Source organism: Lissotriton vulgaris, chromosome 1_1, assembly GCF_964263255.1.
Source record: "Lissotriton vulgaris chromosome 1_1, aLisVul1.2, whole genome shotgun sequence".
NCBI lineage: Eukaryota > Metazoa > Chordata > Amphibia > Caudata > Salamandridae > Lissotriton > Lissotriton vulgaris.
Window position 1 is genome coordinate 1,635,742,481 of NC_141685.1, and position 16,813 is coordinate 1,635,759,293.

The following is a 16,813-nucleotide window of genomic DNA, read 5'->3' on the forward strand; positions in this document are numbered from 1 at the left end:
CAGGCGTGTGGGGGCGGAAGGAGCAATCAAGTCTGTCTGTATCTCTTGCCTTGCTCACACACTGAGCACCATTGCTCTACGGTCTTTGTTGAGAGCAGTCCGTCACATGATGCAACTGACATAGAAGGCATACTTCACCACTAGGAAGCTTACAGTGCGAACAATTGCCCAAAAATCATTACATTTTCTCCTATGTTTCTTATAGCAAATACAAACTTTTTTGTTTTAGAATTTTAGTTATGATTGATTTTTAAAAAAAAATTATATTAGCTAATTTTTCTAACATTTTCTTTAACATTGTTAACATCAATTCTCTTACGACAATTTTGTTTCAATTAGTACCAACTGTTCTCAAAAACTATTTTCTCTAGTGCTCAATGTACATTCCCTGTAATTGAAAACGTGCAAGTGCTCATAGGTCCAAATTGCTCAATTGCTACACAACTAGAAGACACTTCATGTTTATAAAGTGCACATGCAAACAGGAATAAATCCCAGGGGCCAACATTTGTATACATTTGAACTCATAACTGATGTGGGTGCCATGTCCCTATCACATTCTCTACCATAAAGTGCATTGTGCAAGTGCAAAATACAACATTACACAAATTTGATTTATAACTATGCACCCTATCCAGTTACTGCCAAATGCTTATATCACTCATCAAATTTAAAGTGCAAGTGCCAAAAAGAGATAAAATATCACCACATTGCACCTATTACCAAATTCCTAATCTAGCGAGTTTTAAAGTGCATGTGCCTATAAAAGTAGAATGCTATACAATTCTACAGTAGGTCGCCATTCTTTTAATCTGGAGACCTTGACCAACATGAAGAAGAAGGGGGGGGGGATAAAGTGTCAGTGCATTATTACAATAAGCTGAATCCTGTTTTGATTGCCTAAAATATGCAAATGCATAAAGCTATTTATCATCTAACTCCCCTACCCATTCTTAGATATACAAGTTCAGAGACAAAAAATGTGTAATAAGTGAGTAACTTTTTCTGTTTCATCTATTAGTATAACCGCATATGTTTCATCTATTAGTATAACCGCATGTGCTCTCCTACTGTAAATCACCAGCTCAGGGAGAAGCTGCGGTTATATGTGGACATACATGTCTTCTTCTGAGTTGAAGCCATGCGGTATCTTCGTATGGAGCATAACTATGTATCTTGACTCTAGCAGCCCGAGGTTTAGGTCTTGGTTTCCCCCTCTCCTGTTCTTAGGAAATGAGTCAATTACAAAGTAAAAAAAACTTATTAATATTTCTACCATGAACCTCATTGATATGTCTTGCTACGGGAGAGGTCCTGTCTTTATTTTTCACAGCCCTTAGGTGCTGGAGGATTCTTACATACACCATATGAATCGCGCACCCCACATATACTTTGGACCACGTGCAATGTAGGCTATAAATCACAATCACTTCTACAATTAAAGAAGCAAGGGATCTCCCACTGCTTTTTAAGCAAGAGTGATTGAATTTCATTCTTATTTATGCCATGTTGAAACCCCGGGTTGGCTTTTAACCACCCCACCGTTTCTCTCACTTCGGGGCTGCCAACCACCAATTGTTGTCTCATTGACTTTGGTCTCCTAAATGTCAGAAGGGGGTTTGCGTGAAACAGTGCTGCCAATTGTAGGGTCATTTCTTACTAGATGCCAATACCTGTTAATGGAATCTCTCACCTTGGCATGGTAGGCATTGTATCCCGTAATCATTCTTAGATCATCCATATTTTTAACATTTTTAGTTCCTCCTGCTGCATTTGGGAATAATAATGAATCTCTTGGGATCCCCTCCACTTTCTTTAGGGCTTGATTCAGGACCTGATCACTGTATCCTCTTTGGATGAATCTCCGGGATAATTTCATTTGAGCGTCTCTTAGGGAGAACAGCTCACTACAGTTTCTCTTCATGCAAAGGTGTTCTGCATAAGGAATACTAAGATGGAGTTCCCTGCCGTGGATTTTCTGTGGGTACGAGTGTGTATTCTCTGATTCTCAAATATAAATCCACACAAATCCAAAGTCTCGGATAAAGAACTTAGCTTTCAAAAAAGAAATAAAGGTTTTCCGCTCTGTTAGAGTCTGAAAAAACTGGCAAGGAAGAAAAAATGTCCTTTCTTGAGTCCCTTCAATCACCAGGGTTTCCCCACGGTGACATGCTTCTTCATAGGGGCCATCCCAACCCGCTGCGGGTTGAGGCGTGCTACGACCTGCGACATTACGTAGGAGCACTGTTTTTTTGAGTGGCTATGTGTAGTTATGTTATGATATATGTTATATTGGTATTTGTAGCGCGCACAACTACTCTTGAGTATCCTGGCGCGATAGTGCGGCGATGTGGGTGAGTTAAAAATATCTAACTAGTGGGAAAATTAACTTTATTCTGGCTCCTAGTTGATATTTTAAAAACGGGGTTGGTCTCTAGGGCTTCTGTCTACAATGCGTCAGGGGTCCCTAGTGGACGTCAACTAGTTTCGAGCTTTCCCAGTGCTCTTCTTCGGGACAAACAGGGCCCAGCCCTGCGTGTACCACTCCTAAAGCGGTCTAAAGTGAGGAGGCGCTGTAAATATTAAGCAAGCCAGATTAATACATACGATAAGGATGCAATGATCACGTAGTATTGTTTAAATAGCAAAAATGTGCTTCATGGTCTCTGAGGAACTTGAGAGGTCTCGAACACTGGAGAAAATAACCTCTCACGCTTGTTCATCTGCTTTTCCTCGAGACCGATTCTCCACATACACTTCAAGATCAAGAAAACAGACCTGGTATCACTGATGGTACTTGTGAATTGTAAATTTAAGGAGTTTTTATTCAAAGCTGACACAAAGTTCATTGCTGTTTCTTTTGTACCTTTCCAGAGGATGAACAAGTCATCTGTAAATCTAGTCCGGATGGCTACGTTCTCCCTCCACTCTGCTGCATACTTAACCATGAGCACCTGCTCCTCCCACACCAGCCCTTTCGTAGGTTTGCATAGCTGTGGGTGAAGCAGGTACCCATTGCTATTCCCCTCACTTGTCTATACGTATCCTTCCCAAATAAGAAGTTGTTGTTCTTGAGGCACAGCCTAGTCATTTCAAGTATCATCTCAGAGTGCTGATATAAATTAATGGGTCTTGTGTTTAGAAAATTTCTAATTGCCCTCAGTCCATCGTCATGAGAAATGCTTGTATATAGTGAAGCTACATCAAGAGTTATTAAAAGATATATATAGCGTCATGTGATCAAGGCCTCTTCAGGCCGAAACGCATCATGGCGGTGGTGAAAGGGCGAAATAAAATACATTTGCACTAGGAAACACAGAGTTTGCCTTTCGTTTTTTTCTACAAAGAGCATCTATATATATCTCTATATAGATATATATATATGTATGTATATATATATATATATATATATATATCTATATATATATCTATATATATATATCTATATATATATATATATATATATATATATATATATATATATATATATATATATATATATATATATATATATATATATATAAATATATATATAGAGAGAGAGATATTTTGATAGTCAGCATGAACTTGGCTACCCATCAAGTGTATGGCTTAGGGTCAATGTTGCACATAACACAAGCTTGGTTCACCTAAGGGAGTTGTTTATATGATGGCATTAAAGAGGCTTCTTATTACTATGATCTAGTTTGTACTTACTTTCAGACCTCTAATGCCAAACTTGTTTATAGAACAATGTGTGCAAAAGAAGCTTGTGTGATGTCATCATTGATGTAATTTCAAGTGTCATCAGTGATGTTATAAATGTCTTACAACATATCATGAGTGATGTAATATGTGAGTTCATAAGCAGTGCATGGCGGGGTGCAAAATATAGTTAGCTCTGTTAACTATAGCTGGTGAATTTCTGTGTTTTTTTTTTAGTTCAAAACATTAATGTTGTCACTGAGATATTCACCTAACTATGATGTCACTGTAACCATTGTTTTTCAGTGGATTTCTAAGCTTTTTTCTAAACAAAAGCAGATCTTTTTATCACTCCTAACTATAATGTTACTTTAACCTTTGTTTATTTCTGTTAATATAGATATTGGGAAAGCAGTCATAAACTGATACATTTCTTAAAAATCCCCAAATGATGTTATATTTTCTCCCTTCAGCCATAAAGCAAAATATTGTTTTTGCTTTCGAAAAATAAACAAGAGAAAAATAGGATCCTTACAATTTAACACAGTGAGCGACTCTCAAAATATTCCTTGGTTAAAATGTTAAATTCCTTAGTCAACAAAATAACATGGCCTGAAGTATGATTCATGTGAATGAGCATAACCTGAGCTCCGTTGATGCCTTGTTTCCATAATTTTATTAGAATGTACCTGTTTCTCAGGAGTCCATGAGATAACTTTTCAATAATAAAAGACAAGATGATTTTATTTCCTCATCACAGAACCTAAATAAACTCTGATCCCTCATCTGCAAACCTTTTCTTCCTCCAGCTCCCTCAATTTGGAGGACAGGGTCAACCCAGACCTAAAATGAAACAAGCATTGGCAATTCCAATAGGTCATGATTATGAATGCATGATCAAGTCAGATCTAAAAATCCATGTAGGTTAATGACTGCCCTCCTCACATTTGTTCTGCTGCCAGAGTAAAACACAATAAAGTATCTAGTTATCTAAGACACTTTAATAGCATTACAATGGCATGTGTATGGCTCTGAAAGTTCAAGAACAGGCAGCTGGATAAATAAACAAAATAATCACAGCTATGTGAGGGCAAGCACCTTTCTTGTGGAAGCACACAAATTCTGCCCAATCAAAACATGTACTCCTGGCTCCCAAAATGTGGGCCAGCTGCACTGTTAAGCCAGACCATAACAATGAAGAGAGTTCAGGGCAGTGGAGCACCTAGTCTTGAGTAAAAAAACATAAGAAATCTGGGCATTATTCCTGCCTCGAGGTAAAGCGGACGTATTTTGATGTGCACCATGCTCTAAGGCTATCTCTTGCAACATATTTAAATTTAGGTCAAGTGAGATATGAATCCTCCTATAAAACTGGAAAGTTCTAACTTTTTGAAGGATAGTTCCAATTGGCATCTGTGAACTGAGGGTTTGTTTAAAACACTGTAGCATTAGTTCAGCAAAAACTCTGTTAGCAAAAGGATAGGAGATGGGATAAGTTGTTAATAGCAGCTAACCAAGCATTGAGCTTATAGAACACACCGCCAATTCTTGTTGAATTACAGTCCTATTTTCTTTCCCTAAACAAAGGATGTTCCACCACAAAAGGCCTTTATAGGGACTCCAGTAACCAAGCTGGGGCACTATATGTGATTTTATTCAAAACCATTATATAGAGACTTACAGTCAGCAGTTTGAACCGTTCTTAACCTTTCTCCTGGAACTCTCACAATACTCATACTTTCTTTTATGGAAACTATCGAATATCAAGCCCTGCACAGTTATCAGCTGAAACACACTCGCATGTGTTGGCACAGAGAGAAGTCCCATAATCCAGTCAAAGGCCTAGGTAAAAAAAACACACAGGCTACTTGAGGAGATGAGGGTACCTACTAACCACATGGCAGTGATGTCATCAGAGCGCTCCAAAATAAAAGATCATAAAAATAATTTACTTTAAGAAAAAGAAAGAGAAAAAGTAAGTGCCACATTTGGTGTGGTGCCAAATCTGGAAGAGACATTATTAACACCCACGGGTCTAGTGCTCTTCCATGTGTCATGCCACGCAACCCACAGAACTGGGATATACAAAACAAACGACATCACAGAAATAGGTTGCACACATGAGCTCTTCATCCACAGCCCATGAGGAGTGAGCCAGGTTTGCAACAGCCTGCAAGAAGGAAAACCAGGTGGATAGAGCAGAGTGTAGGATCTCTGGGACAATTCAGCTCTCAGCTTCCCAACACAGCAGTACGATCGGCCTTTCCTGCTACTTCTCAGAGGTCATATTTACCCAGACTAAAGCTATCACGACAAGTGGGCCTGTAGTACAGACGGGTAAAACTACATGGGAAATTAAATTCAATTATCACACTTTGGATCAAGTGATAAGAATATCATATGCTCCATACTGACTAAGTCACAAAGGTTTTAGTGTAAGATCCTGCTAGCTCGAAGATGAACTAGCTGGAGTGTACATAAAGAACCAATTCACTCCAATGGTATGCCTCAGTGTAAATTTCTATTCCGTCTGCGCCACTGAATAGCACACTGGTTTCTCATTACCTGAAACCAGGATTATTTCCCAACTCCTTTCCCTACACCTCATTTATATGGAAGTGTAGCACAGTTATGTTTTTTTCCCTTTGTAGATCTTTTTCTAAACATAAAGTGTTCAGCCCAGTTCATAGGCAGCAGTAGATGCTAGGACTAGTTGCAGTAGGTACCTACCAGCACAGGCCTGCAGCTTGCATCGCTTGACCTTGTGATTGTCCGTGCTGCGGATGTCCAATCTCTCTGTTGAATGTGGCTGTTTTGTCCAGTTTCCCACCTCCTTTCTCACAGCTTTTTTGCCTTTTCTCATTATTTCTGTTCTTTGGTTCTCCTGCTGCCTGAAAGAGCTTAAAGTGGTTCCAGTCGGTGAGTTGCTACATTTGGCAGTGTCATGTGCAGTAGAAGCAGAAGGGAAGGGTGGGTAAAGTTGCCTTTCATGTTTGTAAAAAGGGTGAATGGTTGCAGCCAAGGTGCAGCTTGCTAAACCTTTACTCAGACCAGCAAAAAGCATAATTTACGGTAGCATCACAGAAGACGGTTTAAAAGTGCAAGACACTGAAGTGGATCTTTTTGTTAATCCATTCTGGCCAGTAAGCATCAAATTAACTGTTAAAGAAAAGGGGCATTTGGGGGGTTTTCACACATTTGCAACACACTCAGGGGTGGTATCCACTAAGTATCGGCTAACTGTCTTTCTCAGAACAGCAGTCCCATTTGTAATTACCCATAATATGCACATAAGGCACTGCCTAGTTTCAGAGTGACTAGAATATACCTCTCAGTCCTGATATGACAAAAGGGCTTTTGCCAAGAAAGAAGCAATACAGTGTCACCTAGTGTCCTACTTTTCAGTGTGGTGTTAAAGAAATATAGGGCTATGCAAATATTGTGTCAGTGACCATAGAGTGGGCGAGCTTCTTATACATTGTAGTCATTTAGGGCTGCTTTTACTCCCTCACAAACGTAACAGATTTCCTGTGTGCTTTATTACAAGTAGCATAGGGTATAATGCACTTGTAATAAGGCGGCCAGTACATCTTTGTGACAGAGTAGCCCGCACACCAAAGTCAAATCAGGCCCTTAGTGTTTCTTTTTTTTTTTTAAGACATTGAGCTTAATCGTGGACGAAAGCATCTCCAGATCGGGCGCAGGATGGTCCCTTTGAGCTCCAAGCTCAGGGTATGCTTGCCCATAATCACTCTGCCAAGTCTATCCGCTGAGCAGGCTTCACTGACAATGTTGTGATGGCAGGTTCACTAAAAGAGCACGCAAGTGAAAAGCTGTCTGGTCAGAGTTCTGTGTTGCCTGCAGGTGACATCACAATGTTGAAAGGAATAGTCAGTTACTCCGGTGCCCCCTCGAGTACTCCACCCCTTCACAATGCTTGGTCAGTGCCCATGGCCATCGGCTATGAGAGATCTGTTGGCACTATCTTAAGAACACCACCCACGGCCATGTTCTTTTTCATACCTCGTGGGCATCGTGAGGGTCAATTCTTGTATATTATGCGCATGGTGTGGATAACAGGTAACTAAGGTCAGCAGATGCAAAGAATGCATTTCTTGCACCAAGTGACAGCATTTCGTATATATATATATATATATATATATATATATATATATATATATATATATATATATATATATATATATATATATATATATATAAATAAATCAGTATAGCTCAAATGGCAGCTTGCTACACACTATTCCATACAACGTGCATAGGTAAAGTAGAATTTCTCCATTATACTGTACAAAAATGACCATTATTTTGTCAAATGGGCTACTGTTGCGGTGACTCAATACTAGTCAGTGGTGTGTCTAGAGTGTTTAGAATCCAGCCAGTGAATCACAATCCATTTGTCTTCTTGAACACTTGTCAATGTTAAGATCTTACATTACAGGCTATGTTTGCCAATATCCACACTGCACCTGTGTCCTTTCCCATCAATCAGTGTTTGAATTCCACTAAGTGAGACAAGCAAAAGCTATATAAACAAATTAAAATAAAAGTGGTCCTTGCCAAAAACGGAGAGAAATTTGGTAATTGCGCACTGTGAGGTTAAGGCTTGATGTGGTAAAGCTGATGCACAAGGAGGAGAGAGCTCAACTATTAGCTAAGCAGCTCTACATGCCTATTAAGGTGGGTTAATAATGGGTAATTTGCCACTGCTGACAATGTTTAGATCCTCCCCCTTGCTGGCCGTCCAGGGACACCCCGCTGCTTCTTCAGCAGTAAGTCCATACAAACTGCAGGTTAGAAATCTGAACCTCTGTGATGCCCTGTGCACCCTCCGCCCTGTCACCTCATACTTAACTCTCTCCCTGCCAGAAGGAAGCCCAATGTTGCATCAGGGGCTGTATATTCGACACCGGTCTCTAAATTGTCCCCACTCAGGATCTCTTGCCTTCACATTGGAACAGAAAGCATTGCTCGCCTTTTCTCCAACAAATTGAGCTTTTCCTTCCCATTATGAGCATCACAAATGTTTGAATGACTGAAAGCTAGTATAGACTGTCGTGCAAATTTAACTGCAATGTACTGATTACTTGGTGCACAGGCAGCAAGGTGCTGCTCTGTATACACAAATATGCATTGCGGTTAATCAGACATCCGTCTTTTGTTCTAGCTTCCTAGTCCTCATTGAGGCCCTCTTTCCGATGTTTGAGCTCATCCCAGTTTTGAGCGCAAACTCAGGTGGGGACTCTGAGTGGTTGGCAAATTGCACACCCCACTCTATTTGCCTATACGACTTTTACCAGATATAAATTGGTAAACATCTTCTAGGGCAATATTGCAATAATTCAATTCATGCACCTAAGAAATAGGTGGGGGAGGGCTGTTCTATTTAAATTATTACCCATTCCTTAGTACAAATGTCAGCATGATGTGAAAATTGCACACCTGCTAAATTCCACTTCATAACGTATCGGTATTTAGCAATTTGTGCTTGAGAGTGCACACATCTCTGAAAAAAAGTGGCTAAACTGCATTTTCAATACACGTCCATCTGTGTGTTATTTCTGTCTGCACACCATGCATAGGGCTTGATTACGATTGCGGTAGGACGAGTATCCGACTACCATCGCTGTGGGAATGGAAACGACCGACATAGTCAGCAGTTCCTCAGCAGGGATCGCCCCCATTATAGGGATTAGCGTTCAATTGATGCCCTGAAGGGCTCCTTGAGCCTGTCGGAGGCGTCGGTCCGCCCTTCCAACCGCTGAGCTCCAACCAACTGCATCATAGTGCAGCGGTCAGACCAATATCCTAGCAGTTGGCGGAACTTTACGGACTGCCTGTCGGTTGCGGTCCACCCGCCATCCTAATCTGGCCCTTAGTGTCACAGTTCCACAGTAGCAGAAGTATGAACATGGAAGTGTAGCAAAAATGTGTAGCAGCACTGTTGTCCCAACATAATAACAACCCCTCCCACCCAGCCATCCCCAGTCATACTGTCCTGCCCAGCTCTGCTCACTCCATGAAGTGTAGAGTCTGAAAGAACGGTATCACTCAAAAATAAGAAAGGTATTTTCTCAATTGCAGTCTATGGGTAATCTTAATAAACAATGCTTGTAGAATAATATCATAGGACACCTTAAAGAGTTAATACTCATTGTGTTTATATCTAAAAAGAGAACCCAAACTGCTTTACAAAAACTAAGAAAATGGCAATAGAAAGATTGTTATTGTGTGAAGAACTGACTTATGACATTTTGCAACTTTTTAACCATCGATAAGTGGCTTCAGTAATTTTTGGCCTTCTCTTTGAACACTTCTAGTAGGAACCGTTGCTGACATGGAGCCACCGTCAAACTGGGAAAAACAAAACAAAACACTTCGTGCACGAAACTTGAAAAGCCCATTCAAATGAATGTCCCATTCATACAGAAAACATGACTGCAACAGAGTGTGACGCAGAGAACACTCCAGCGAGTTCTGGGATACCTATAACTGCAGTATCAGGGTTATAAGTCTCCCTTTAGCTTCTGTGACATCGCTAAGGGTTTCGCCTACATCCTTGTACTCTGTGATGTCACTTCAGAAGCTCAATACAATTAGCTATTGTGCCACAAACATGTTTTAGACAATCTGTACTACACATCCTACTGTGGCATTGCTTTTTGTTGTAGTCCTTGGCTTAATGCAGTCTTGTTTGTTCCTGCTTCTTATCACATCTCTCCAATCTTTTCTTTCTCCCCAGTCTACAATCTAGATTGTTGTTTGCTTAATACGCTAGGACCCTTTGAAACTGGCCAGTTTCTGCCTGTTTATTCACAACTTTAATTACCTCTGAGTCTGGTATATGTTACTGCTCACCTTATAAATGTCCCTTCTCCGTTGTTGACTACTTGGTATATTCAGGTCTTGTGTGATATTGTTATGGCAAACTTTGAAAATATCTGCTTGGGGCAGTTTCACTCCCCCATATAAAAAGCTTTGGTTTCTAATGCCCGCCGTGTCTTGTTTCTCAATGCACAACGTGCCAAGTGTTATTGTTCGCCCTTTGCCTCTCTGGCCACACGTGAGTAATTCGTGAACAAGAAACAAGTTCATATGTCTGAGGCGCATCGTACAGCCAGACCTCGTTAATCTGCGTCTCCTTTAACTGTAAGTGGGTGCATCAAATGCCATGGTCGTCAGCTTGTCCAAGCTCGCAAGCAAGACCAAGCCATGACCACTTAAAAATAGGACTGATTGAGGCTACGGCTTATTAACTATTGGGGCCGGCCATTTTAAAATGAAACTGCATATATGCAGATAAAGTGGACCACTAAGACGGATCTTGTGATTGTCACAGAAACTGATGCTCTAAGATTAACTGGACCTGGCTGTATTTTTGGCGCAATTGCACGAAAACTACCACTTCTAAGCACGCAAAAGTGCTTCCTGCTGAACGCCAGAGCTAATGCAAATCGATCCAGGCACCTTAGCAAACAGGTATTCTTCCAGGTACCTGGGCTTACGCATATCCGGCTTAGTATGACTAGCAGCACCAATCCTGCTTATGCGCATCCTGCTGAGCAGCAGAGGTAATAGCAATCCCACCCAGCACCAGATCTAAAGCCCATGCCAAGCAATGCATGTTCAATGAAATACCTGAGCTATTAGTCTTTCTTCCAGGACCAGGGCTTGTGCACATCCTGCTGATCACCAGACTCTATGCCAGAACTGGCTAGCAATACCTACAGCTAGAACACATAAAACAAAACGCCACCTGCAGGACACCTTGGAGAATGCACGCTCTTCCAGTGATAACAGGTTATGCAGATTCTGCTGTGCACAAGAGGCAATGCCAGTACTGCCCAGCCACACACATTCATATATCAGTTTCAATGTAGACGGACAGTCTTAGATCAGAAGTACCTAGTATCGGCCACAGCAAGACATACATGGATTCAAACAGTAAACGTCACCATAGCAAATAACTGCACAATTGCTATACTAATGTCTAGTTGACGGGCGACGTAGTCAAGATTAATCTTCCAGTGCAGTAATGTGAACACCTCACCTGGCTAGTATATTTTTTGACAAGGCCCGTTTTGGAGATCCATTCATGTTAAACTTCACCCACCAAGAACTTATGGTTCTCTTGTAAATTAGAGCAATTAACGACATAGTACTTCCTAAGTTTTATTAACTACTAACTGAGATCTTGTAGTAGATGGCTGGAGGCAGCTTGTAGGAGGTCCATATAGCTCGATAGTAAGATGGACAAATGTTTGTCAAAATACTGCATCCGCCCAGAAACTATAGAAGGTATTATCACCTTCACAGTACCACCTAGTTTGATTTTACATTGGCTGGATGGACTGGTCAGTAGATTTTGTGGGCATCAAAGAATACCCAGGACATTCTCCAACACACTGCATTGTTTGAAAGCTGGAAAGGCCTGTGAAATGAAACTGAAACTAGCTTTTTAAAACCAATGCCTCTAGGTAAATTAGCTACCAGGTTGCTGCAAACTCTTGGGACCTGAGGCCAAAAGAGCCTCCCTGACTCATAGCCGAGTCATGGTGGGATCGCCGTACTTCAGTTTCTCAATGCAGAGAACCTGCCACAAATGTGGAGCCTCGTTGTGGATCAGGTCCTCAGTGAGTTCATGGGTTATATCACAACAGTTTTGCTTTCTGTTTCAACCACAACATGCTAGGTACCTGGGTGTAATATTGGGATTCACTACCCTTTTGACTTTTTCAAATGCTACAAAATTTGGTTCATAGCATCATGCATCTTGGGGTATACCTATGCTAGGAAGAAAGGCAAGCTGGAGAATGGTCCGAAAGAAAAGGGAAAATCAAGAGAGCTGACCCTTTAGCGGAAGAATGATGCATGCTAGACACAAAAGGGGATGCAGATTACTTGGAAAAGCATACAGGGCTTGAAGTCAATATTCTATAGATGATTCACTAAATGTAAATGTCTGGCTTGTTTTCTAGGTAAACTCCAGTAAATCAGCAACCAGCATGGGTGAACTTTGCTTCCAAAATGAGGGCTATAGCGAATTGGCTGATGAATCAAAGGATAGCCCAGAACACTCTGCAGCCAAACCACTCACCCCAGATTTCAAAGAGCAGCGTGCGGAGATGGTAAAAGCCCATTCTATGAGCAGTGTTTGTGGCAAAACAGATGGTGTACAAGGGAACCAGGTGAAACACGTGCCTATCCTTGCTGTCACACCAGTAGAAAATGAGTCGGCCACCCGGTCCATTCTCACAAATGGCAAAACTGGTGAAAGGTCAGCAGGCAGAACAGTGTGGTTTGAAGATGTGGGCTCATCCGAATGCAGATTACCCTCACCTCGGCAGAGAACTCAAGAAAACACGGTGCCTGTCCAAGTACTGCTAGAAAAGCAAGATGAGCACTCACCAATTGGTTCAGAAGATAAGTTAAACCAGACACAGGTCATTGTGGAAAGTGAAGGAAGCAGACAGTTCCCTGTTACTAACCTTCAGTCAGAGATTGCCACTGTCGAAAACAACAACAACAAAGTATCAGACGATGAGAAGGCAAAGATTGGCACGGACAACAAAGATGAAATCAAGTCTAAAGACGACATTGAGGAGGTCAATGCCATTGATGTGGATCTGCAGACAGTGTCTACACCTGATCAGTCGGGGGAGCAGCTGCAAGTCTTGCTACCTGTGCTAGCAGAAACGAATGAAGAGCCACTGGATGACAACACCTTTAAAAACACAACGGCCGAGAAAGATCATCCTGAAGAATCCCACACTCCATGCCACGGCAGTGAGGTCATCACACCAGGATCACTGATGCAGCTCTTAGAAGATTCCATAGAATGTTAATGGAGGGTCTTCAAGAAAAAGGTGGATTTGTAAAAACTGTCTGAGTGTGGGTACAACGGAGGACGTTTAAGGACATAGCTCCTGACTTGACTGCACCGAGACTTATGTACTTAATCATATATATTGGTGACTGAGGAATGACAGCTGTGGGTGCGGGAAGGGTAGAACAATAGGGGAGGATATTGTACAGTGTGTCAGAATATGAGCAAGACCACACATTTCTTTCATAGGCATCAGCATAAGGACTGCTGGCTACCAAAGGGGAGAGACAACAAAAGATGGTAGATTCTTCTTGTCTGCAGGCCGAGATTGAGGTGTCTTCTCACGAAGTTTGAGTAACTGAGTAACGTTTGTATTGATGTGCAAGAATATATTGATGGACTTAAAATATTTCAGTTTTCTTTGCAGCCACTTATGGGTGGAGTGAGTCAAGAGGATGTAGCCTCGTGCCTATGAGCGACATTGATCCTTTGAGCTGACACCGCAAGCATGGAACAGAGGAAAGGTGCTACTGCACATCAACAGATATGAGGCCAGTGTAGAACTAAGCATGGAATGACGTCCGCTCAAGGTTCGAGTGCTAAAGTGTTTGAAATGGTTGGAAACCTTGTGAATGCTTTGCATTAACAAAACAAGAGTCTATTAGCCTGGCACTAAACAATTTGTATGCATTGCTGGAGGATGATGGAATGGACTTGCTATTTACAGATGGTGTAAAAACTGGGACCGAACAGCTTCTCCCAGCTTGGCTGCTCATGGTTCTGTAAATCTTGTATCAGCAACAGTGCTTTAAAAGGGCTGATACTGTCCGGCTACAGGCATCCGCCCTGTTCTTTTTTAAAAAAAATTTTTTTTACTAAAAGGCCAGCGTAGGCACCACTCTGTAGGACTGCACACGCTGAAATAATACATTTTATTGCATTTTTACAGCAATACGCAATTGTAATGACCGTCCTGAATTACCATTTTCTCAGTGTGTGAGGGCATTGATTAAAAAAAGAAATCATACAAATATATACTTCTAAGAAACCTTTTTGGTTGCAAACTGCAATACCACAAGCAATTATTAACAAAAAGAATTAAATGTTTAAATCGCCCGCTGTCTCTAGAATTTCGTAGGCTTTCAGACAGTTATTTAAATGTGCTATATATATTGTGATGTAATGTACACAACTGACGTGACCACGTATTATAGCTTTGTTCTTTCAATTTCCAAGACAGAATATACTTAACAAAAGTCCATAACAAAACGAAACACCCAAAAATTTCTGTACAAAAATATAAAAAAAATGATATACCCAAACATTAGTGAGTTTGTGTTTACTTTGTTATGTTCAGATGGAAATGCAGATGGAAAAACATGTCACTATGGGGGCAACACCTTCAGGAGCTCTGTGAAATATATTTGGGACAGGCACAAGGAGGCTCGATCCTGAACACTGTGTCCAGAGGAAATTACTGTAAAGTTGTGTCTGTCCTTTGAGGAAAAAACACAGTCACTAAGAATGACACACAGAACCCCACATTCATTCTAAGGCAGGATCAACCCGTGCTCGAGTACTAGAACACTGTAAAAGGTTTGGAGGTACAAACTAACTCATACGAAGGTGTAGTCCACAGCTATGATAACCACATGACTAAGTTGCACTCAAGAAATGGCAGAGTTCCTCTGGATCAGGCTGTCATTTAAGACAACCATCTACCTGAAAAAGAGCCAGGAGCGAGCAAGAGATCCCATTAAAGGGCTCACATGATTTTACTTGTTTGTTGGTCAGCCAAAATAGACCAGGAATCACTGCTGCACCCAGCACTGCAAAGTACCCCATTAGCTCAGACGGTCCCTTGTGATACCAAGTTCCTGAATGGGGGGGCATCAACCTGGGGACCCCTATCTGCAAAACAAAAAAGCCAATTTCCCCACAACCATCTTATCTAAACGTTCTGAAGCCCTGTAGAGTTAAACCCCGCATCTCAGTTTTTGAAGCTGTGGTTAAGTCACTTTAGTTGGTCCTTTATAGTTACAGGGACTTGGTCTTCCATTCAGCTTCCGCTCAATTACTTCTTTCGTAGTAGCCAGTCAAACTGATCATTATCAATCTTGCATCAGTTTTGAGAGGTTTGTTACTCTAAGCCAATTTAATTACCTGCTTCCCCCCAGCTGCCTTATGTCCGCCCCTCCCCCATGTCGAGGCTGTAACTATACTCTCCCATGTCCTAAGCCGTCTGCTCATAACATCTGCCCCACACCTAAGCGCCATTTTCGCTCGGCGCTTATTAACGCCCGCTCCCTCCTGAAACATAGCTTGGAAATTAGGGAATTTATTGTAAGTCAGGAGCTCGACATCTTGTTCATAACTGAATCTTGGGGAGATGCTGCCTCCGGTCCGGATTTCTGTTCGGCCACACCGGAGGGTTTCTGTGTGGTGAGACAGGACAGAACTACGGGGAGAGGAGGTGGCTTAGCCATTATTTATAAAGGGGTTTTTCAATCCAAGACCGAACCTATTCACCGACTGGATTGCGAAGCCTGTACCTTTTCCTTTACACTTAATCATAATCAAGTGTTTAGAGGAATTATTTTATACCATCCCCCTGGCCCCACATCCGTTTCCTTTCGGCTTTTTATTAATTCACTGAACTTTCCCTGGTCCATTGTGACTATACCATCTTGGGGGACTTCAATTTTCATTTGGAAGCCGGAGGGGACAAAGACACCACTCAACTCATTGCCGACCTACTTGCAGTAGGATTACAGCAGTTGGGGGCAGCCCCCACTCATCAAGCGGGTCATACTCTTGATGGCTTGTTTACCAATAACCCCAACATCTCACTGTCTACAGTCCTTCCCCTAGTATGGTCAGACCATTCTGCAGTTATTTTTACTATCCTGGCTCATAACCCCAACCCTCCTGAAACTGCATCTCGTACCCGTATCAGCACCAGAGCCTGGAAAAACCTGGACTATCCTCTCCTGTCCAATATTTTGGCAGAATCCTCTTATGAAGCATCACTAGACCCTAGCCTATTGTCCAGCAGATACCAGGAATGGATTCAGGATGCCATTAATCAAGTAGCTCCGGCTAAATCCATTATTTCCAACCAGGTTACGCCATCTGCCCAATGGTTCACAGAGGATCTTCGGCTACATCGGCAGTATTGCAGAAATTTAGAAAGGCGCTGGTGCAAGTATTACAGGCTTTCAGATAAGCAAACTTACAAAGATGCGCTAGCATTATATAAGAAATCTTTGACTAAGCATAAAAGCG

The 16,813-nt window shown here is 41.6% G+C and overlaps 1 protein-coding gene across 2 annotated transcripts in view; it reads left to right on the forward strand.

The window, feature by feature from the left end:
• Positions 1-14,182, forward strand: part of LOC147750962 (cadherin-99C-like) — a 172,637-nt gene extending 158,455 nt beyond the window's left edge. The window contains exons 14-15 of one of the 2 annotated variants that reach the window (XM_086937387.1): positions 6,583-6,603; positions 12,681-13,686. In XM_086937387.1, coding sequence (XP_086793513.1) covers positions 6,583-6,603; positions 12,681-13,547 — 888 coding nt within the window. In that variant the 3' untranslated portion in view covers positions 13,548-13,686. Of the gene's footprint in view, positions 1-6,582; positions 6,604-12,680 lie in introns of both variants that reach the window. The other variant, XM_086937395.1, reaches the window with a different exon arrangement.
• The last annotated feature ends 2,631 nt before the right edge of the window (positions 14,183-16,813 follow it).